The sequence below is a fragment of the Cucumis sativus genome, chromosome 1 (genome assembly GCF_000004075.3).
Source record: "Cucumis sativus cultivar 9930 chromosome 1, Cucumber_9930_V3, whole genome shotgun sequence".
In the NCBI taxonomy this organism is placed as follows: domain Eukaryota; kingdom Viridiplantae; phylum Streptophyta; class Magnoliopsida; order Cucurbitales; family Cucurbitaceae; genus Cucumis; species Cucumis sativus.
This window is the reverse complement of record NC_026655.2, coordinates 6,856,121-6,879,705: the sequence shown is the minus strand read 5'-3', so window position 1 is coordinate 6,879,705 and position 23,585 is coordinate 6,856,121. Positions and strand designations below refer to the sequence as shown.

The window sequence follows — 23,585 nt, the reverse complement described above, 5'->3', positions numbered from 1 at the left end:
TTTAGTTAATATATACTACATTAATTAACATAAATCCATATAAGTACAAGTGTGTATGTTATTTGTTTGAGATTTAAATTATAAGTTTGGTCTCTAAACTTATTCATCCATATTGGGATAGTATAAGTAATTATATAGGTAAATTTAGTCAAAACCTAATGACCAATAAAATCAAGAAACTAGTTCATATATTGAACTAGTGAGTCCTTGTTGGATAACGCATTTAAAAGTATTTGTTTATTTTAAGGTATTTTCAAAATATAGAATAATAAATTAAAATATTTTTAAAATACAACAAAGTTTCATATTCTATAAATGATAAACATTAATAGACTTTTGTCGATGTCTTTCAATACGTTGATACACATCGATAGACTTTTATAGTTTTTGTAAATATTTTAAGTAAGTTTTTCAATTTACAATCATTTTGTTATTTTATCTTAAGTTCAAAATTATGGTTCTTTCTCAAAATTTCGTGTAGAAACATATATATTTAGATTCTTAATCAAATTCTAAAAGGAAAAATCTTTTTTTTTCTTAGTTAAAACTCAAAAATAGTGAAAAAAATTATTTTTATTTAAACTGTTTTAGTAAAACCAACTCTTTAAAATATACCTGAAATTGTTTCAAAAACTATTTTGACTAGTTAACAAATACCTCTTTTCTCTTTTGAATGACTTAAATTTTTAAAATTAAATCAAACATACCTTAATTTTCAAAATCTAAACCTAGAAACAAATAGCATGAGACACTTTGGTTCTATATTGAGTGTGAAGAAGGGAGATGAATGGATTAGGTCACATTTCATGCCAAAATAGTGTATCAAATTCTTTTTTTTCAAATTCTTTTTTTTCTTAATATGTTAATGATAGTTGAGTTAAGTTTTTGTTGGCTTTTTCAATTTTTTGTCTTGGAGTCAAATAATCTCAAGTTTCGTATTTGTGGTTAGATGTTAGTTGGGTCAAAGTAGTATATAAATTACTCTTCTTATCTTTAAATGCAATGAATCATTAAATGATCTACAGATGTATTAAACTATTAATTTGGTAAACTGTAGTAGGTTCAAGATAATGACGTACACATCATGTTTTTCCTTTTATATAACATTTTATGATTCTTTTATAAAGTTGTCTTTCAATCATTTTCGGAACGGAGAATTTTATGTAACAATTTCTAATTGCTTTTATGCTAAACAGTCTCTGTTAAATAGTTAGACGTTTGTAATTTTAAATTAATTGATAACAAATCAAAGTTTTGTAGAACGATTAAGTTTTAGTTCTTTTTGGTACATTTAATTTATGAGTTTATATCCTACACGATACTCATCTTTATATAAAAACTGTTACTACTCCAAATACATATCTAAGTATTAATACAAATTACAAATCTCAGACGAGAGAAAAGAAAAAACATAGGAATTTGGATCTAACTTAAAACCCAAAGAAATTTGCAAAGCCAAGGGTTAACTACAAATTGGTAAAACTTAGCTTTAACTTCATTTGTGTTGTTCCTAGCATTTGCCCATGACCGTAGCCAATTTCAATATAATCTTCAAAAACTAACCCATGATGCCTGGTTATGAACCACATAATCTTATATCTAACACCCGTATCCACCCCAACCCTCAAATAATAATCCACTTTCCTACACAATGACAATTCATTATCATCAACACTCAAGTCAACCTCCTTCAAATCACTTACGCTGTGCCCCAAATAAAATCCTGCCATTGACTTCGACCACGACCTCGACCCAATTAGGCTCTCGTTGTTGCAGCCTATTGTTACATTAATCTCATCCAAGAAAACACCAATCATTTTGTTGGGATTTGAGATGGTCACATTAAAGGCTAAGAAAGAAGAGTTTGTGGTTGCGAGAGCGGTGTCGTTTCGAATATATGGCTTCAAATCCATATTGGTGATGGTGAAAGTAGGAGTTCTAGGGGTTAGAGTGGCCCATATGGCCAAGAAAGCCAATACTAGAATTGTTAGAACCTGAAGAAACCATATGTAGATATCAGAATTGGAGCCGCCTCTCTTGGAAGTCATTATTTTTTAGGGTTTTTATGTGTTTAGTTGAAGTTTGAGAGTGAAGTCGATGCAGATATAGAGGGTGTAGTTTCTTTGTGATGAAGAAAGGTAAAGCAATTTTGGTGTAATATTTGTTTGAGTTCGTTGGAAAGAAGAGTTTGTATTAAACCACCAATTCATCCAAAAGCTTAAGCTTGTGGTTGAAGGCAAATTTAATTATATATCACCAACACTCCCCCTCACTTGTGGGCTTGAAATATCTGAAAGGCCCAACAAGTGGAAATTGATTTTAATTGGGGAGGAAACGACAATACAGGGGCTTGAACACAGGACCTCCCTGGACCACCTGCTCTGATACCATATTAAACCACCAATTCATCCAAAAGCTTAAGCTTGTGGTTGAAGGCAAATTTAATTATATATCACCAACAGTTTGCTTTTAGTTCATAACTTTTGTGTTCTTTTTACATATCATATGTATTTCATCTCTGACATTTAAAGGAGATTTCTTAGGTGTAAAGTGTGAACTTTTGAGTCATTTATCATTTAATTTGGAAAAACTTGAGTTGGGATTCCTTACTTCAAACCCCAACAATATGTTCCCACTACTTTCCCCTTTTAGACATACATCTCTAAGTCTAAGTGTGTTTAAATTAGTAAAACTATTTTTTGTCAATAGAAATTATAATATATCAAAATCTTATCTCTTACGGATTTTATCATTAATAAACCCTTCTACTTAACCAATATGGTATATCATTGGTAGATTTCGAATGGTTGATCTAACTTTTGTAGTATATAGAACTTTTTTTTTAAAAAAAATTGAGATATAGCTACCAATAATTTGGACTTTGGTTTTAAATGGGGAGGGGAAGTCGTGTTTATAAGCTTTGTTTTTAAAATTAGAAAATCAAAGTACTAGTTATCAAACAACAAGCCATTAGTTAAGTGAATTTTTTTATAAAATATTCCTTAAATTATTCAATTAGTTATTGGGAACACTCTTAAAAATAACAAAATAAATTAAAAGTATTTATAATTTATAGCAAAATTTTGTATTTTATTAATGATAAAAATTGATAGACTTCTCTCATTGTTTATCAATGTTACTAATAGAAGTATATCAATGTCTATACATTCATAGAATCTAAAAATTTTACTGTTTGTTGTAAATATTTTGTCAAATTTGATACTTTTTAACATTTTATTAGTAGTCTCAACCAAACTCTAAACAATAACTATTTAGATTTAGATTTGTTTTATTTCAAATGAAGCTCATAAAAGCTACTTGAGCTTGTGGTTTCTTTATTTTATTTTGATTTTATTTCATGTTACCATGAATAATTTCAAGGAGAGTTGGTAAAAATAGCAAAAAGATTGTAATAATAGAGTTCATATCACTTACATTTTTAATATTGTAAAAATAACAAATTTAAATGCAGATTATCGTCTTATTATCATTATATTTGTTAAATTTGTAATATGAGGAGGTGTTACAAACTGTTTTTTTCTTTAAAAAAAATTCATCTAATGCAATTTCCCCGATTTCAAATTTCTCATAGTTTATTTAAGATTGTTTTCTATATTTGGTAAATAGTCTTTGAAATGAAGGGAAGATAAAGTTATTTATAAAATATAGGAAAAGAAATGAACGGGAATAAATGGATTGTTTTGTTAAGTATAATGAAAAATAATTATGAAAATGAGTACTGATATCTTTTTCCACAGCACAGGCAGAGTAAAAGAACATACTTAAAACACAAGAAATGCCTCAAGAAGAAAGGAAAAGCTCAAGCCTCCTCACTTAAGCATCACCCAAAACAAAATAATAATCAAAATCCTTTTAATTAAACAACTCTTTAAAACTCTAATTAATTAATCAATAATTATCCTCCTAAACTATGAAAACTTTCGTCGAATAATATTTGAGTGCAACAATCCCCAACTTTAGGGTTAACTAAAACTGCATTAATAAACACACTTTTCTAAAACAATAATAAAATTGAATTACCGTTTTAAAATGTTCCCCAATTACCAAATCACACAAACAATTAAAATATTAATCCAACAAATTTCCAAACCCAAACACAAATCTAATATTTTTAAAAAAAGATAAGAGAACGTTAAAATCAAGTAAAGTAGACTGGACATCTAAGATCCTTAGAAGAAGGCAAAATCATCCCATCGGAGCCCACCGAGACGGGGCAATTAGCATGCATTACATGCCTCTTACTATCCCAAGCCGATATCCTGAATCGGATGGTCGACGTTATCTCCAACCGGAAAACCACCACTCCTTTTGACCGCTCGTTACTTATTTCCATCCATCGTTGCCTATCAATATTCAACGTCGCTCCACTCAGCGCCGCCGTAAGAACCTTCGTAGTCTTCGGCCCTTCGTAATAAGAATCCAGCAATGGCGTCGACCCTATTTTCTGTTCCTTATAATAAACCGAACCCGACATGGCGTCGTAGTAAATCCCAATATTGAGATTGGAGTTTCGGGCCGTGGCATTGAAGACAATTTGGGCACTTTCGAAGCCATTTTCAAGGCTCAAACCCGTAACTGTAAAATCGTGGATGAAAAATCGTGGGCGGTGGGGTCGTAAACTTAGCCACAATATGAAGGTTATGATGCCTATAATTAATAATAGGCTCAAGAAAATGGCGCATATGAGCTTTGAGACGCGCGTGGTGAGGCTCTCTTTGACACGATGGGCGTAGTAACGCGCGGAGTGATGGCGCTTGGTTGGAGCTGTTGGGTGCTGCTCTGGCGTGTCCGTGTGGTGTACGGGCAAGTGGCTAGGACTATTCATTTATATTTAGGCTAAGAAAAAACTTGAATTTTTGGTGGGTTAATGGGAATGAAGAGAAGAGAGTTAGTGAGTGAATATATAGAGGGAATATCTTGGATGGGAGAATTTTGAAGGGTAAAGAAAAGAATAAAAAGATGAGGTTTTTTTAAAAAAATTTGTTGAAGGACAATGATGAAGCAATCAATTTATTCTTGGCTATTTATGTCAAAAAGTTGGTGTTTGAAGTTTGAAGTTCGAAGTTGGAAGTTGGAAGTTTGAAGTTTGAAGACTGAGGGTTTTGGAGGGATTGAAGAATGGTGTTTTTGAGTTGATTTTTAATATTCTTTTCCTCCATCTGGGTTTTCTTTCTATTTTCTCTTTAGTATTTTGTAGTATCCAGCTATGTTTTGTTGTTTTTAAATTTTACTTTTTGTCATATTAAAATGGGCTGTGTTTCACTTTAGAGAAAAATTCATGAAGACACAAAACATGTTTCCTTGGAGATAAAATGATACAAAGTAAACTTTTTTAATGATAAAGTTGCAAATTGCAAATAATTTTGTGCTTATTCCCTACAAAAGTTGTTAATTACTCCTTATTCTTCTTTAACCAAATGGATATATCCAATCAGTTTGATTCATTTACCATGTATTTCTTGCTGTATATATTCCATCCATACTTTATGAATTTAACATTTGACATGTCATTTAAAATACTGGAATTTTTTTAAGTTTTAAAATTTTACCATATTAATGTACAAGTTTTGTTCTAAACTCACAATTTTAGACAAATATTTAGTTCTAATATCGTTTTTCTCTCAAATTATATTCAGTAATCAATAGTGTATTATGTATATGTATTTATGAGATTTGTGAACACCTATAATAATTATTTTTGGTTAAAAATCACTTTTATGGTTGTAAGAATATATTAAGGCTTAGTTCATATATATACATAAATCTCTATATTTTTTTCATAAATTCATTATAATTGAGCCTCTATCATGAAAAATCTCATCAAAGTCAATTGTGAATTTTATCTACATGTGAAAAATGAAAATGAAAAATGTAAATTTCCCTTAACCAATTTTATCTCAATTGCAATATGTATTTATACATAATAAGCATTATTTAGAGGTAACAAAACTTACTTTTCTTTGTCCTTTTAAAAAATTTAAGGCATGGATAATGGTAGTAATAGGAAGAATTTGACATATTCATAAGCATTCAATTCACAAGTGATTCATTTTGTTTTTATTTTTAAAAAACAAAGAAAGAAAAAAATTAATTAAAACATGTTTGGTATATTTATAATTTATTTTAAGAAAACAGTAAATTATCATTTTTTTAATTATATTATAAAAAATTATGGAGTACATGATATGTACTATTATTGCATTTTTTAATTTATAACAAAACAAAAAATATTTATTTTGAATTCAAATTTGTTTTTTTTTTTAATTGATTTCTTTGTTTTATAAAACAACATTTAATTTCTTTTGGATCTATGTTTTTGCCAAGATGCATATAATAATAATAAGTATTGATTGAAGTCTAGTGTGGTTAATTGGGCCATTGGGTCTACTTCTCACCTCTTCGTTCGGACCTACATGGGTGTCAATGTGTCACTCACCTACATGCCTTGGCTTCTGCCCAACAAAATTCCTCCCAACCTTTAGCCTTTCATTTCTTTTTAAGAGATATTTGTGAATATTATAAATTTTAGTAAATAAAAGAGAAAATAGCTATATTCTATTAAAAAAAGTTATAAATATAATCAAATATATCAATAATAAACTTTTATCATTTATAAACTCGTATGATTTATCATAACAATATTTGTAACATGATCTATCAGCGATAGACTTTGACAGATTTGACTATATTTACAAATTTTTTAAAATGTTACTATATACTTAATTATTTTAAATCTAATTGTTATATTTGTAACTATCTCTTGATTTTACACTAAATTATCACTTTTAGTTGTTAAACTTTAAATTAAGGGTTTTATCAAATACGACAAAATAAAAAATATATATTTACACATATAGTAAAACATCATTGTTAATTAAATAATAAATGATATTGATTACTATCATAGTAATACTTTGCTATATTTATAAATATTTTCGACAAATATATTCTTTAAAATAATCTCCCTAAAATAAATTAGATTATTTGTTAACTTTCCGTTCCAATTAAATTTAACTAAAAAATTCCTACAACCATTTTAAATTAATAAACAAAGTTAACGACAAATATCTTTTGAAAAAAATATAAAATATTTAAATTAATTAGCGACCAAATGAAAATTGAACTCAAAACTCAAGAATAGAAACATAACCTTCTAAAATATATATATTAGATAGAAATTAAACTCAAAATTAAAGATTAAAAATGTAGCATTCAAATGATAGTTAAAAAATATTGGCTAAAGAAAAGTGAATTTAAATGTTACACCCATGTTATTTTGATCCTTTCAAACCAGACTTAAAACTTGTACAAACTATGGAGATCATGAAACGAATTAAATAAAAAGAAATTCAAGCGACATAAGACTCAAATTTGTATTAAAAAAAAAAGTTAAATATAATATATGGGTCACCCTAGGTAATACAAAGTAGAAGCTACAAATATATTGGGTGGAAAATATAACTTTTGAGTTTTATGTTATTCCCAAACAATATTATCAAAGGAGGGTAGACCATAATAGAAGAATACATAAAGTTAACACTACCTTAGGGCTTAGCCTACGATATATTATTTGCAAAGTTGACTCCATGAATAAGAAAAGCAAAAGGAAAAGGAAAAAAGGAATTGAAGAACAATAATCATACAACCATATGGGATTTTGTTAATTAATTATATATGCCCCCACACATCCATAAATTAATCAATTCCTTCTTAAACATATCATTTATGATTCAAATCTAGATTATCCCATATACCCTTATTAATTAATATACCTTACCTCCATATGACATATTATCTCTGCTTTACTAAAAAATAAATTTAATTTGCTTTTAGACTCTAATATATATATTTGCTGTCACAATATATTTTTCTATAGAGTAATCCCAAGATGGAAGGTTAGATATTTTTTGGGCAACTTTTAAGTTGTATTTGGAAGCTTGAAAGGCAAATGATGGGATATCCATTCTCATTCACTTTCACTCAAAGTATTTTGTTGGTTTGGCTTCAATGTTAAGTATCACACCACAAACTAAAAAGGAGGATCAATTTGGTACCATTTTGAACCAACCATTATATCATAGTTGGGTTGAGTTTTGGTCATCCATTTTCTTTCTTTTTCTTTTTCTTTTTTCTTGGTAGTTTTTTTTAGTGCTATAAGTTATATAATTAGCATGAAGTTCTAGATAGTAAAAATAAGGATTTTGAACACAAAATTCATAGGTTACTTGGTTGAAAATGAAATAGTTGAAGTTGAGGGGAGTGGAACTTTAAATTTTAGTCATTGTTTGATCCAAAGAACTCATAGGTCAAAAAAATATTAAAAAAAACTTCTAAGCACTTGATATATTTTTTGTGTGCTTTATATATAAATATATAAAATATTAGTTTAATACCATTAACCATTCTAAACATATTTATTTTTGAATTCTTGATCAAAATATTGAAAAATTTTAACTTAAATTTTGAAAAATGCATGATTCTCCTTTAAGACAAATATTAATATTTAGAAACTTAAAATTTTGGTAAATATAGTATTTTAGGTTATAAACTCGATTTCTATTTGTTAAATTAAATTTATGTATACTGTGATAGAATTTTTGGCCTTGTAGTTGGTGGTAAATCTTATCGTGCTTCTTGTCCTTGAGATGTCTCATAGAATATCTCACACGTAATTACTAATTCTATTTTGAAAAACTCTTTTCTTATCTAAATAGTTATATGGTTTATTATTCTCAAGGACTTTTTTTCTCTCTCTTGGTTATGTGGATTACCGTATGTGTTTGGTTCTCATTTTTGGTTGCGTATTTAAGATATTGTTTTTCTCTTTTCGGGGTTGTTACTTTTCATGAAGAATATTTGTGTCATTATCGTATGTTTTCTTCAGGTTTCATAGTGTGTCAATCCTAATGATTGGTAAAGCAATGTTGGGTGTTACTCTAATCATCTATGAAGCTTAATTTTATTGTTTACTCGAGAATAAAGGATTTTCAAAACTTAAAGGGAGATCCTAACTTTATCTAGTGAAGTAGTTTTTATTTGAAAAAGTATAAACAAAGATGTTCCTTCTGTTGGTAAGGGAGCCTCATGCTTAAGAGAGGCTAAATTTTACACATTTAAGAGGAGTCTAGTGTGTGTTTGGATTGACTTTTTAAGTGTTTATAAATTAAACATTTTTTTTTTACTATAAACGCTTTTCTAACACTTATTATAAAGTCAATTAAAAAATGCACGAAAGGATTCTTTACTAAGTCAAGCTATTTTTGTCCCCTATAATTACCATTTATTTATAGATTAAGTACATCTTCCTAAATTGCTTGATTTTATATTAAGTGAAATTATCTTTCCTTAGCATTATATCACAAATATAGGTAATATTGCAATGTAGATTTTCCATTTGTCTTTGAAATTGTTGTAACATTGTAGGTCACGTATCTTAATAATAACTTTACAAAAATTTAGAATATAAAATATGTGTTCTTAAATGCATTACTAATAATAATTGTTGAAATTAATTCCACTTAATATTTAATTGGTATGCATGTAGGCAATAAAAATAAGATGTCATCAAACACATTCGAACCAATCCAACTTCTAAAATTTGTTAACAAAAAACACATTATATTTCTAAAAGAAATACCTACAACATCAAATTCAACTTATTTTCATTGTATATTTAGGTTCAAATGGCTTGGTAATGAAAACATGGTGTGAAAGAGGTGGTTTTAACCTACTTGGAACCAAATCATTTTTTCTCTTCAATTTAACAATAGAGTTGATTTCAAGAATGGTCTTTCCAAACAAAGAAAAGGTGTCAAATATATATATATATACACACACTAAATTAAATAAAATATATGATTTGTTATCTTAAGCTTTGAACATCAAATAATAATAGAGTTAAATTATATACATAATTAATGGAAGTACAATTGCTTCAAATTAAAAACCTTGTAGTGATCATTTCCTTTCGTGATACCTAATCCCAAAATCAAATTTATTAATTCACACATTATCCAAAATGGCTCTAAAAAGTCAGATCCCATAACAATAACAATGATTAAAGTTTATATATACAACACTCTAACTTAGAGAGGAGTCCAATTAGTTCTAAGTAAAGAATTAAAGAATGAAAGAAGGAAATTATGAGGATACGACGTCGTAAAATCCAAAATAATTCAAAAGAAATTAAAAGGCAAATAATGAATCTCCATGACATGCGGCTTGATTTCCTACTATAACATCATGTGCTATATATGCCCTTTTCTAGTGGTTTATAAATATAATGTTGCATGACCATACCCTAAAATATTACAAATTGGACAGCTTTCAAATTATATGGGAATTCTCTGTAATCCTACGTATATAATTAAATATTCTTTGACTTTACTGGCTCTCATATTAACATTATTCTTCTTATATATTTGCATTCACCATTTTCTTACGCAAAAGTTCATTAATATTTCCCTCTCTTCCATGAGGTGTTTGGATTGTTTTGTGTATTAGTCTTAGAATTGTGGTTCTCACACGTTGTAATTAGGGGCTAATTAATTAATCAAATATCATACTTTTAATATATATTGAATAATCTCATAATGTTTCACATCCCTAAATTCGGCATGTTTTGGAGGAGATAATAACTCCAAGAGAAATTTATTTGGTAGAAAATTAAACCAACATTATTTCTCATTCCATTGGTAGTTAATTAAGGTGTCACATATATATAATCTTAAACATTTAACTATGTATTGTTTGCAATATGTATGTATACTTATTGTGTACGTACACTCGAGACCCTAATTAGATTTTGGTCACATTATTTTTAAAAAGCAATTATAGGATAACCCATTCCATGAATTAGCCTCATAATTTAAATTCAATGGTTAATTAATGGGTTTTCTTAATTGTTGATGCATGTTTAATATAATTATTCAAAGTCAAAAGAGTACTCAAATTTTGAAATTCAATTCCAAGCAAAGCGATCCTTCTTTTGTGGAAGATTATCAAATTAAAGTCAAACTACCAATTGCACATCTAAGGATTGACCTTAATGATCATTATCACATATTATCACAAAAATTACAATCTTAAGTTTTTTTATTGGTATAATTCAATTCATATCAACTTCTTAATTAATTCAAATTCATTTTATTGGTACGTGCAATATACAATAAATGCTCGAGAGTAATTTTGAAAATATTAAATTTGTTTTTTTGTTATGTTTATTAAAAGAAAAAAAAAACACTCCAAAAGATTTCTTTCTCTCTCTCAATATTGAATTTCACTTTTGAATGTTGTAAAAATTAATGCTTGATAAATAAAAGCATAATTGTTAGTAATTTTCGTTAGGTCAATTATATGGTATGGTTATGGGAACAAGTATTTATTTAGTAATTAAGCTATTCATTCCTAAAAAAGATATACATAGTAATTAAGGAATTGAATCAATATATCAATTATTAGACCTTATTGAAGTCATTATTGGAAACATGACATGACCCAGTTGAATATATTAATTATTAGAGATTATTAAATGGTCTTTTAATTTTTTTTTGTAATAATGAGAATATAGTTACTGCATAGAGAAACTTTGTTCTGATTTTTAAAAGATTTATAAATGATAAACTAAAGTTGCTAAAATAATGCTGATGAGATTATTTTTAAAAAGGCAAATATAGCTCAGAAACAAATTGGTTTTAAATTATAAGTAGTAAGAATTAAAATAATAATAATAATAATGTCAAAAGTTTAAAGAGTTAACAAATATTATTTTAAAGGTTTTCAATATCAATTATAGTAAACAAATTTTTTAGTAAAAATGTTTATCATTATCTATAATTTAGTGATACAATATGAAATTTTGTTTGTAGATGAAAATAAAAAAAACTTTTTAGGCAGAATTATGGATTTAAATAATGATAAGCATTGCAAAGATGTGGTTGGTCTTGATACATAGGTAGATAATCAATTGGATGCGATGTATCATATTTGGAAACCACTATGCTTCAAAGAACACTTAAATTAAACACGCAACCATTTCCCATCACCATCCTCACACCATTATTCATTTTTTAATACTTATCATCATCTTAATATTAAACAATATGTCACGGTCATTTTTAATTAACCACATTAAAAATTAAAAGCATATCATCATGTTCATATCATTAAATTTAATTTAATTAAACGTTATTGTTATTAAACAAAAGGCAACCAAACTTAATGGTGTTTGTTTGTTGTGTGTGTGTGTATAAATATATGCATAGTATGATAGAATGAAATGACAAAAAGGAAATAAGTTCGTTGTTCTAAATCCCAAATTCGGCACTTTCTTTCTCACTTCCCTTTGTCTCTTTCACTTTCAATTATTATTATTATTGTGGTTGTTTTGGTTTTCAGTTTTCAATTTGCCAATTTCTGTCCATTTGATTCAGAATTTTCAGCTGAAGGTTTCTGTTTGAGGTCAGTTATTTCTTACCGTATGATACTGCAATGAAATAGTTTAGATGAAAGAAAGAGTTCTTCGTTTTCCTTGTTTTGTTTTGTTTGGATTTGAAAGTTTAAAAAGGTTTGTGTACTGTTGTGTTTGTGTTGTGGTTAGTGAAAAGGAAAGGAATTGAATATAATATTTTTAACAACCAATAATGGATATCTTTTTTAGCATTTTTTGTTGTAATATCACGGGATTTGTTAACTCTGTTTGAACCCAGAAACTAATCTTGATTTACAAATAAATTATTGTTCGTCTTTTAACTTATTTGAAGTACCCTTCTTTTTATTTCTCTCCTTTATAGCTTCCTTGTCGGCTCCGATTTCCCCCAATTCATTTTCTTTCTGATGGAAATTCCCAAATTGGTGAGTGCTTCTTCTTCACTTTTCATTTTGATCTCTTTCTTCTTTCATTCAGATCTTTCCTCTGATTTTCCTTTCAATTTTCGTCTTAGAATCCGTCTTCTACTCATCGGGAACTTAATCCATCGGAAGAAACGAGAAATTCCCAGAAAATTTCAGTTTGTAGTCAATCAAACGGTGTGCATTACTCCACCAATTCCGATAGCTTCGTCATCGATATGAATGGCTTCTCCTCCAATGGCGGAACTAAAGAATCCACCACAAATCCCAGAATTACAGTGAGTTCTTTTTTTTCTTTAAAATTTTGAATTTTGAAGAAAATTTTGGTTACCCTTTTTGTTAATTATTTTAAGAAAATCAAAGTTGCAGAGAAATTCATCCAGAAAAGGGCCTCAGCGTGGCGGCGACAAGATGATTGCTAACAATTCCGCTCCTATAGATAGAGATTCATCATCTCCAACAGGTACCATCATCGTCTTTAATAAAATTAAAAGTACAAAAGAAAAAAAAATAAAAAAGAAAAAGTACTTTTGGTTTGTCCTCGTTTTTGGTCTAATGTTAGTGTCAGTCTTATTTCGAATAATTTATTGATAATAATACTGTATATATTAAATTTGAATGGCAGCACCAAACATTGAAATATAATTAATACTAGAAAAGAACAAATAGGCCACACAAATCCCTGATGTGCGCAACTAGTGGGTTCTAGCCAACCTGTATTGTGATGGTCGATTCTGATTCACTCTAATCAACTGAATTATATGTTTAGATTTGAATAATGTTTTTTGTTTATATATTTGCATTTAATGTACACGTTTGGTGGGGATTTCCTGTTGGTTGGTGTAGCTAATTTTTCTCATATTGTTAAGATTCACGGGAAATTTTGACACAAATTTTCTAATCTTAACTCAACTCAGAATATTACCACTTGTTTGAATTTGAATGATTCAATTTGAAAAAAGAAACAAAGAGTTTAAATTAGGAAACTTGTAGGGATCGTCCTTTGAATTGATCTTTGGTTCAAAATTGTGGTATTTTTTCAATTGCAGTTGGAGCTACCATGGCAGAAAAAGCAGCCGGGCCGGCGGCGGCAGTGGCAGTGGGGTCTCAACAAGACCATTTAGGAGTTCCTCAAGTTCATCATCAGATCACTATAACCACCGGCAACACGGCAGCGCCGGTTGAACGAGCCATTCTTAGAAGAAACAGTTTCAGAAGGCCTCCATCTTCTTGGATGTTGGATCCTAAGAAAGTTCTTCTCTTGTTTGCCACTGTGTAAGCTCACAAAATTAGTAATTACATCTTCACCTACAAACCCATTTGCCTGCATACGTCAAAATTGCATCTTTCTTTCTTTCTTGTTTCAAGGTTCTAAATGGTGTTGTTTTGTTACAGGTCATGTATAGGAAGTATGGTGCTGATATATTTCACATTAGCTATCGGGAAACCCAACGCCGAGCAACGGGGGTTTGATTAATTATAACCAATGGCAGGAAAAGCAAGAACGAGAATAACAACAACACAATACAGAGAGTTGAAGATGATTTGAGATGTGTTTGTACACAGAGATAGAGACTGGTGTGAGAAAGACCAAAAGAGCAGATTAAAAAGCAAGAGAGCACCACAGGTTTTCTTATGGCCGCTGGGGCTCGGATGCCGGCACGTTTACAACAGTTTAGGAATGGAAGAAATTGACAAAGTAGAATATGACAAAGGAATGGAATCTTTACTTTTCTTTTTGTTCTCTTTTGTTAATTACCAAAAATTGACAGATGAAAGAATTCAGATCAGAAACGTGGTTTTGCCTTTTAATAATGTGTGTTAAGGATTTCTCTCCACCTGATAGATTAATGGAGGGTGGTTGAGTGGTTGAGTGGCGATTGATCTAATTACTCTTCAAATACTTTTACAATCTCCTTTTTCCTCCAATATTCTTTGTTTATAAAAAGTGCCATTCCTTTGTATTCTGTGGCTTCCATGTGAGCAAGAAGAGTGGGTTAGCAGTCCTACAAACAGAAAGTGTATTTGGATGTACTCAATGCATGCGCACTTGAAGATTTTCCAACAGTGTTTTTGTATTGTTCCTATTTCAGGATGTGGGTTTGTTTTGTAATGTGATAAAAAGGGAGTCGCAAAGAGTACATATATCATATCACTACCATTTAATTAACTATTTCAAGCAAAGCAAGTAAGATGAACTAGTTCAGACCATGTTTGTGGAAAGAAGGAAATGCATTCAATAAAGAGAACTAAAGCTCTAGTGATGAAGATAATTGGATAAACACTGCACCAAAATCACCAAGAAAGGCAAGTTTCTCCTTACAGGAACTTTATAAGGTAAAAATAGATCATTATAGCATCCAAAACTGTAACTTTCTCAAATGCTCTTTTCAAGTAAACGACTAGCCTAGTCGTGCAGCGCCCACAGCACAGATATAGCAGCTTTCAATTTCATTTGTTAAGACCAAGAAGTAATTTTACAAGGTGTAGGTTTGCCCTTATTTACGAACTGAATTATGATCATCATTTACAGTTTACTATAGTAACTTTCAGAAACCTGTGTTTTACCCTAGTCTCTAGTAGCGCTTTGATATTCTTGGCATTGAACACTTGTGTTTTCTATCATGGTAAAGCCTCAATATGACAGCAGCAGTTTCTTCTATGGCCTTCCCCGTCACCTCTGCAAGCCAAACAGATGAAACTATAGTCAATAATCTAAATTTAGCAACAATAAATGGGAGAACATTTTGTCTTCTGATCAATTGAATACCTATCACAGGCCATGTGGGGTTTTGAGCAAAAACCTTTCCAGCATAATCCAGCTCCTCTCTAACAAATTCCATTTCTGAATACGTACTTCTCATTTCTTCACTAAATCCCAAACTCTTTGCTCTTGCTCTTCTGATTGTTTGCAACACAATTGGATTTATAGTCAGACCAAACACCTTTTCAGGGTCTGCTTCGAACAGGTTCTTCGGGAGTTTGATTCCCATTACGATCGGCACATTGGCCACTTTGTAACCCTTTTGTGCAAGATAAATCGACAATGGCGTTTTCCCTGTTCGAGATACCCCAGCAAGAACAATATCAGCTTTGTTCAAGTTTTGAGGCAATGCACCATCATCTTGTTTGATTGTGAACTCAATCGCTTCTATCCGACGGAAGTACTCATCAGTCAGTGGGATATTATTGCCAAAAGCCCCGCGAGGAAGACCGGACGGTGAGACACCTAGATGAGATGCAACACCTTCTGTTAGTGGCCCCAATATGTCAGTGGATTGAATGCCCCACAATTTGCAAGCTTGTTTTGCAGATTCAGCCATGAATGGATCAGCTAAAGTATAAACAAGCATAGCACCCTCTTTGGCTGCTTGTTTTACTATCTCCCGTAATCGCTCTACATCATCAACCTGCCATGTTTAATACAAATTCAAAACACTTCATTTCAGACCCTATCATCTTCCTACCAAATCCTAATTCCTAATCATATATGAATTGGGAGAAACACACAACAAACAACAACTCTCAACAAAGACAGAAAATCCCAATTCGGAGTAGTTCCCGATTATCACAAAATAGAATTAAAAAATCCAAGAAAAATAAAAAGAGAAACAAAGAAATCCAGAATTACCCCAGAGAACAGATGGGTGCTAACAGGGCAAACACGGTCGACTAAACAATGAGTGAATTGACCCAAAGCGGCAGTGACGGAGTGCTCCACCGTCCATCCAGTGCCATCAGACACCATGTAAATAGACTTCCCAACAGTCTTCTCCACATCATCGTCGCCATACCTTCCTTTAGAGTCAAGCTCAGGTAGGGCTCTGTCAGTGGACGAATCGGGAGATCGCAGCTCGACGGCCTGAGCAGCTCGATTGCTGTGGCGCTCCAATTTGTGCCCCGATCGCAAAGCGCGAGCCCTAGACCAGCGATTCAATTGGGGGCTGCCCTTTGATTTGCGGACCTCTGAAACAGAATCGGAGGAGGATTGGTTATTGATGAGAGAAACGGAGAAGGAAGATTGGATTGTTGCAGATTTGGGATTCTGGTAACAGGGTGTGTGAGGGATTTTGGACCAGCTGAAGGTGGAAGAAGCCATTGCAGTAATGTGAAAATGGTTACCTTTTGTAAAAAATGTTCTTCATGATATGAAAGGGAAACTGTCTATCAGTATCAGCTCACGATTTCAAAATATCTTCCATCTTTTCTTGCTCATCACAAAAATATCTTCATAATCTTATAAAGTAAAGTAGATTTTCAACATCTTCATACAAAGAGCTGACCCAACCAGAAAAAAGTTCCCATAACAAATGGAGACCAGAAATAACGTGGAGATGGCGAGGATAGTGCATATGAGATTGTCAATGATCTACAATGCTTGTAGTGAAAGTTTTTAGAACAGTAATGTCAATTGTGTAAACATAATCAGTAATAATAACAAGGTTTTGTTCATGGTTTTTCTTTTTAAAGAAGCTTGGTAGAAACAACTACTCTTTGTTTTAACTGTTCTAACTAAGAACAGAGGACTCTCAAACAAAGGTAATCAAACGTTCAATAAGCAACGTGATCTTCCTCCTCTCAAGCTAATCTCCAGATCCAAAAAACTAACAGTAACACCGACAACAAAGTAGTAGACGAAAAAATACGTAAACGCTATAACAATATGTATTGTTATCCAACGCTAATAGCAGTGTCTATCATGTTCTATGTGAATAATTTCAACGTTCATGGTTTTATATGTTTACTCTATATGTAGGTAATTTGGACTCATTTCCCATACACAACATTTCTACTAGAGATATATATATTGAGGAGTATTCTCGTGAAATCATCGACATAATTATCACTAAATTATATGAAATTAGTCTTGTTCTTTAGTTCATCATCAAACGTGTACAAATTTTTCTACGTACTGTAGTAATATGAAATTTTTTCTTATAAAATTGTGAATTAAAGTAGTAGGCACTCATGTAGTACTACAATTTTTGTTAGAAAAAGAATGGCTTGCATACTTTATCTAGCCCATGGACTTTTAAGATTCAGTAACTCGAGTTTGACTAATGAATGACCTAAAATTTGAAAGAAAAAAAATGAAATATATTCTCTACTTGTTGAAAATGATCATTTTCTATTTTCCGTTGGCATAAAATTTAAGTGAAATTACTAAAACGTAGTCTTTAGCCTTGCTAATGACGATAAACTGACTTTGTACAAAGTATACAATATCCCATAGCCAAAAAATTATCCTTCAAGAAAACTTCTTAAATAAAGCATACCTTCTTGACTATTTCTAAACATTCCAACGTTTCTTGTAATAAAAGGAATAATAAGATTTGTTAGGTAAGTTAACTTTTTTTTTCTTAATTAATTGAGCTATATTAAATGAAAAAAATAGGTAAAGTCTAAATAGATATCAAAATTTTAATTTTCAGCTTATGCTTTAAAAAATCTCAATCTCAATTGCATGTAATCCAACTTAGCTCAACGATAATTGAAATGATATAATTAAGAAGACAAAAGGATGTTTAGCTTCCTTTTAATTCTTACAAAAAGGTTCAGTACTAAAATAATACTTAAACAGTGTATCCAATTACTAACATTACCTTCCATCTAATCATCTAAACATAATTTGTTACAACCTGGCCTAACAAACATTTTTTTTTCTTCTTTTTCTTTACGAGTTTACATACATTAGTATTGCTCTTATATGTGTGAAGCCACAAACTACTGTAAAAATAAAAAAAAAACAAACTTGTATATATATATATAGATCAGCCAGATTATTATCTTTGAAAAAATTGGGGTTTGAAGTTTGATGGATCATAAGACAAACCTAGGCAAACCAATCTTGTAGCCATACTTACGAACATCTTCTTGAACTTGATTCCTGAATTCCCTAAAACTAAACCTTCTATAAACCCCTGGCTCACTCTTGCTCTTTATCACCGTCTCACTCCATGGACACAAAAAATAGGCTATTGAATATCTCTCCTTTTTCGAGTTTGTCACAACTCTATGCTCTACACTTTTGTATTCATCGTTACTCCAAACCTGCAGTACAAATATCAATTAATTAATTGTGAACATAAATAGCATAAAAGAGTAAACATAAAAGTCGTAATTAAGTATTACCTGAAATAAGTCTCCTATGTTGATAATAAGAGCCTGGGGATTGGGTTTAACGGCGATCCATTTCCCATCTTTGACCAACTCCAAGCCGCCGACTTGATCTTGGTGAAGAATGGTGAGAAAATCGCTGTCGGTGTGTGGCATCAGACCGAATATTTGACCCGGAACATGGCATGGCGGGTACCGGTTCATCCGGAGATAGCACGTGCTGGGCACGCAATTTTCCACGAAGAATTTTGAGCTTCTCCCCAAGTTCTCTCCCAATATCTCTGCTAGCTTCTGTGCTAACCTTGAAACTTTTCCCGCATATTCTTCCATTGTTGACCTGAATGCATCCTTTTCATTTATTATTAAACCCTTTCTTTAATTATATTTGCCTCTCTTCCTCTACATGCTATGTATGGTATCAAAGAATTTAATCTATTCTAGTACAACTTATATTATCAGGAATATATATCAAAGTACATACATATATATATATGTATATATTATTCTTATTCTTTTATCTCTTTTAACTTGTGGAGTAAATCAAACTTGTCAAAAGTTTCTTATGGAGATGATCATCTTCAACCGATTTTCGATGTTATAATCTATTTACATTTTACACACTATAATACCATATTAAATAAGGTAAGGAGGGATAATTCATTTCTTCAATCTAAAAAGTAATATTTTTCAGTTTTTCAAAAAAATTTGCATGAGTTTTGAAAACGTTTTATGGTATATCATAATATATAATAAGAAAACCATGAGTAAAAATTTGTGTTTGTTAGTATAATTACAAAAACAAAATATATATCAAAACGAGAAAAAAAAGTGAATCTAAACTGAGACTGTTTAAGTGGAGGTGAGTTTCTTTATTCCGTTAAAGCTCAAACAATTTTCATCAAGAGGAAAGAAGAAGAAAAAGGTGTAATATTGTACCTGAGATCATCATCATCGGAGCCGTTGGTTCCAAGAATATCAGATAGAGAAACATGAAAAGCTTCGGACCAAGAAAGTTGTGTAATAGAAGTGGCGGAGGGGGTTCCCCAACGGTAACTTCCGGCGGAGAAATTCGAAAATTGATCTTCTTTACTCTTACGCTCAAACGGCTGCTTGAAAAGCTCGATTTGCTTAGCTCTCATTTTGGCCAAAAGCTGATTTGAAATCCCATGATTCACAACTTGAAAGAAACCCCATTCTTTAGAAGCTGTAATTATGTCATTTTTGCATTGTTCCACCTCTTCCACTTTGCCCGCCGTCAAACGCTCTAAATCAACCAGCGGAAGATCCCATTCCTCGACCACCGTGAGGACGACGTCGCTGGCTCCCTTTGCACCCGTCGCCGCCGCCGCCCTTTCGGCCAAGAGGGTCTTGTAAGCCTCGTGAAATGGTGGGTCCATGGCCACGTTTGCAGACGACTGATATAAATTATGACACAAAATTAAAAGTGGTGATTATCAAATTTATTGTATAAGAAGACAAAGTAATCGGAGAAATAGAAGACAAATTAATTAAAAGAAGGAAGCAAATAATAATAACAAAGACCCTTTTTCTTTTCTTTATGTTGATCTTGTTTTTTCTTTTTCTTGTTTGTCTTTGGTTTATGTTGTTTAGATTTATATAGTGTGTGTATTGTAGGCTAGGCTTAGTCACACAAACATTTTCACCCTCCTTTTTCTTCTTCTCAAATTCAATCAAAACTCACAAAATGCAGTATTCTTTTTAAGCAAAAAGAATATTTTGTGTTCAAATATCTCTTTTGCCTACCCTTCTAAGGATTAAATAGATTACATGTTCAAAATTGATTTTAAAGAATAAAAATCAATTAAGAAATTCAAACAAACACTACGTCACTCATTAATTTTATATAGCGTAGATTCTACGACTTCATAATGTTATTGTTTGCCATGAATACTTCTTGATAACATCAAAATGTTTAGTTTGGTCAATATTTTTCGTTGTATACTTTCCAAAAGTTTATAATACTATGTTATTCCATTAATCTTTTACTTAATTTATCCTAAACCAAGCTAAGTAAATTCTTTGAAAAGTAACTTTAAAATTATATATTATTAAAAAGAACAGCATGTAGAATATATATTTATTAAATAATTAAGCCCATTTTAAATTGCACTAAGAATTTTTTTGAAGAAAAATATTTGAAAGGACTAAAATAAAGATTAAGAAGAGATTTAAAAAATTGAAAAAAAATTGTGAGAGAGAGAGAAAGAAAAGGTAGAAAGGGGAAGTCAAATATTTGAATGTGGTTTGTTAATTAAAAAGGGATCAGGTGCTGGAAGGAACGAGAAGAAGTATAGAGTGGATGTCAGTTTGCCATTGTAATGAAGAGGCCATCTCTGAATATTACATGTGCCTTTGCCTCTTTCAATATTCATACTTATAATATACATATATATTTGTGTGTTTGCCAATTCATATACCTCAAAAAGTGTATATAGATCTATTCTATTCTATTCTCTGAGACAAAGGGTGTGGCAGTTCTTATGTCTATTTTTTGTTTGCTTCTTCAACATACATCAAACTTTAATTCAAAATCTCTTTCGCTTAATTTCAAGTAAAATAATTATGGTCTTCGTTTTCATTTCTAAATTTGAATTCTATTTTATCTTTAGTATGTTGTTTCTTCCCAATCTTTTGACCATTTCCAATTCATTATATGTTGGGTATACTATTTAACTATACATCAATCAAAACAATTAACTTCATTTTTAATATCTATAATGTAATATTAATTACCTACTTAATAGGTGTCTGTATGATGTGGCATCTAAAATATAAATTTTACACATCAATCATTTATTCCTTTTATTTTTCTTTCAAATTTTAACAAAAATACTTATTAACAAAATATTACATCATAAATCCAACAATGATGGGAAATTTAATTTTAGTCAAAAGAATTAGACAATAAAAAATTATTATATATAAATAATAAAAACATTTAAAATATTAATAAAATATAGTAAAATTTTAGATTCTAAGTGGGTAACTATTTATTTTTAATAAAGTCTTAAAATTTGTTGTTGAAATGTGTATATATATACACACATATTGGTTTTCTTTCCTCTGAAGAAAAGCATTCAAAGAAGCTTGATTGTTCGTGCCTCTTCAAACGCATATAGCTTTCAAGACAAGACGAGAGACCCACTAAATGATCAACTAATTATTTTGTGGCCACAACGTTGAATTACAACACAGTGGCAATAATAATAACAATTATCATTATTAATAATAATATCCCTTGACCAATAATTCAATATCTTATTTCTTCCAAAAGAAAAAGAGAGAGAAAAGATTTTATTAAAATTTATTTGTTGAAATGACAATGCGTAGGGCAATGGGTTTTATTGACAGAATATGGTATTCAAAATATTAGTTTATTTACACAATCTTAATATTGATGCATTTCAACATGTATATATGTATATATGAAGAAGGGATGTCTGTTTTGTTCAATCATAATTTATTTTCCCTCTAACTCTTATCTTAACTAACATAACCAATAATATTTTTTTTATCTGTTTTAATAATATATCAATATAAAAAAAAAATGAAGCAAAATATATAATTGAATTGTAGTAAAATAGTATAGAACCGTACAAGACTCGTTTGATGGGACGTGGCTGTAAAATGGAAAATACAGCAAATAAAGATAAAGATCATGACAGCCAGCTTCGTGTCCATCTTAGCAACCAATGGCTCTATATAACGTAATTATAAAAATTTACTCATTTTAAATAATCCAATGGTTAACCAATTCAAGTCAATTATTACAACGAAAAGAAAAAAAGAAAAATAGAGGATTTAATTTTGGTATTTTAAAATATATAATAATATAAAATATATAAAAAGAAGCATTAATTTAGATACTTGGAACTTTTCTGAAAAAACAAAGAGCGACAATTACAGTTTAAATTATGAAGCCATTTATATATAAAAATCGGGAAAGATCTAAAATGGCCAAAACATATGGTTCGATGTGTGCCCATTCTTCTGTACAGACACAAACAGCTCTTAACAAAACGAATAAACAAAAGTAGCTGCAAAATAAGAAAGCTAAATCTATTTATGTTATAATTAATCTATGGCCATCCTTTTAAAAACCTACGAGCCTAGTTCCACTAACAATAACAAAACGAAATGAAACTTACCTGGTGTTTTAGAGTGTGCGTCATTTTTACTTCTTTGAAGTGGTCTGAAATGAAAAGAAACGAAATGAGTGATTAATATGGTGTATAAGTTAATTAAACGTTAGAGATATTATTGTGTTACCATACATTATTATATTTACCTTCTTCCAAGAGAGATATAGGAAAATGGGAGAAATAATTAAAAAGGGGATGTCACTTTTACTTTCAAAGAGATGAAAGTTATTATATATATATATATATATATAGTAAACGAAAAGGGAAAAAGGGATGGAAAGTATATATTGGAGAGAGTGTGACAGAATGAAATGTGAGGAGGATAGTTTTATTTATATAGTTATATATATAGGGGGAAATGAAAGTGATGAGAGAAAGATAGGAAAAGGGAAATGTGAAATGAATGGACACAGAACTTCAACGTAAACCCACTCT

The 23,585-nt window shown here is 30.3% G+C and overlaps 5 protein-coding genes across 9 annotated transcripts; 1 reads left to right on the top strand and 4 right to left on the bottom strand.

Annotated features, from left to right (window-relative positions):
• Nucleotides 1-1,466: 1,466 nt before the first annotated feature.
• LOC105434456 (NDR1/HIN1-like protein 3) lies at nt 1,467-2,048 on the bottom strand. The gene has a single exon (XM_011650121.1). It carries the CDS (start codon nt 2,046-2,048, stop codon nt 1,467-1,469), a length of 582 nt encoding a protein of 193 aa, XP_011648423.1.
• Nucleotides 2,049-3,954: 1,906 nt separating this feature from the next.
• LOC101220480 (NDR1/HIN1-like protein 26) lies at nt 3,955-4,914 on the bottom strand. Its single transcript, XM_004153407.3, has one exon. It carries the CDS (start codon nt 4,844-4,846, stop codon nt 4,160-4,162), a length of 687 nt encoding a protein of 228 aa, XP_004153455.1. The 5' UTR covers nt 4,847-4,914; the 3' UTR covers nt 3,955-4,159.
• A 7,375-nt stretch (nt 4,915-12,289) lies between these two features.
• LOC101220245 lies at nt 12,290-14,937 on the top strand. 3 transcript variants are annotated; one of them, XM_031887020.1, is made up of 6 exons: nt 12,290-12,480; nt 12,813-12,873; nt 12,963-13,148; nt 13,240-13,333; nt 13,920-14,145; nt 14,266-14,937. In XM_031887020.1, the coding sequence occupies exons 2-6, from the start codon at nt 12,856-12,858 to the stop codon at nt 14,345-14,347; spliced, it is 606 nt and encodes a 201-aa protein (XP_031742880.1). In that variant the 5' UTR covers nt 12,290-12,480; nt 12,813-12,855; the 3' UTR covers nt 14,348-14,937. The 3 variants fall into 3 exon arrangements, with proteins under 3 accessions (XP_031742880.1, XP_004153454.1, XP_031742878.1); XM_004153406.3 differs by having other exon boundaries at nt 12,292-12,480; nt 13,234-13,333; XM_031887018.1 differs by lacking the exon at nt 12,290-12,480 and having other exon boundaries at nt 12,524-12,873; nt 13,234-13,333.
• A 146-nt stretch (nt 14,938-15,083) lies between these two features.
• On the bottom strand, nt 15,084-17,272 carry LOC101220007 (probable pyruvate, phosphate dikinase regulatory protein, chloroplastic). The gene is made up of 3 exons (XM_004153405.3): nt 16,502-17,272; nt 15,641-16,280; nt 15,084-15,550 (listed from the first exon to the last, which is right to left on the bottom strand). Exons 1-3 carry the CDS (start codon nt 16,967-16,969, stop codon nt 15,447-15,449), a joined length of 1,212 nt encoding a protein of 403 aa, XP_004153453.1. The 5' UTR covers nt 16,970-17,272; the 3' UTR covers nt 15,084-15,446.
• Nucleotides 17,273-18,346: 1,074 nt separating this feature from the next.
• Nucleotides 18,347-23,585, bottom strand: LOC101220719 (gibberellin 2-beta-dioxygenase 8). Of its 3 annotated transcripts, none has more exons than XM_004153408.3 (5): nt 23,297-23,579; nt 23,157-23,200; nt 19,924-20,402; nt 19,003-19,324; nt 18,347-18,921 (listed from the first exon to the last, which is right to left on the bottom strand). In XM_004153408.3, the coding sequence occupies exons 2-5, from the start codon at nt 23,178-23,180 to the stop codon at nt 18,691-18,693; spliced, it is 1,056 nt and encodes a 351-aa protein (XP_004153456.2). In that variant the 5' UTR covers nt 23,181-23,200; nt 23,297-23,579; the 3' UTR covers nt 18,347-18,690. The 3 variants fall into 3 exon arrangements, with proteins under 3 accessions (XP_004153456.2, XP_031742868.1, XP_031742874.1); XM_031887008.1 differs by having other exon boundaries at nt 18,691-18,921; nt 23,283-23,585; XM_031887014.1 differs by lacking the exons at nt 23,157-23,200; nt 23,297-23,579 and adding an exon at nt 20,530-20,982 and having other exon boundaries at nt 18,691-18,921.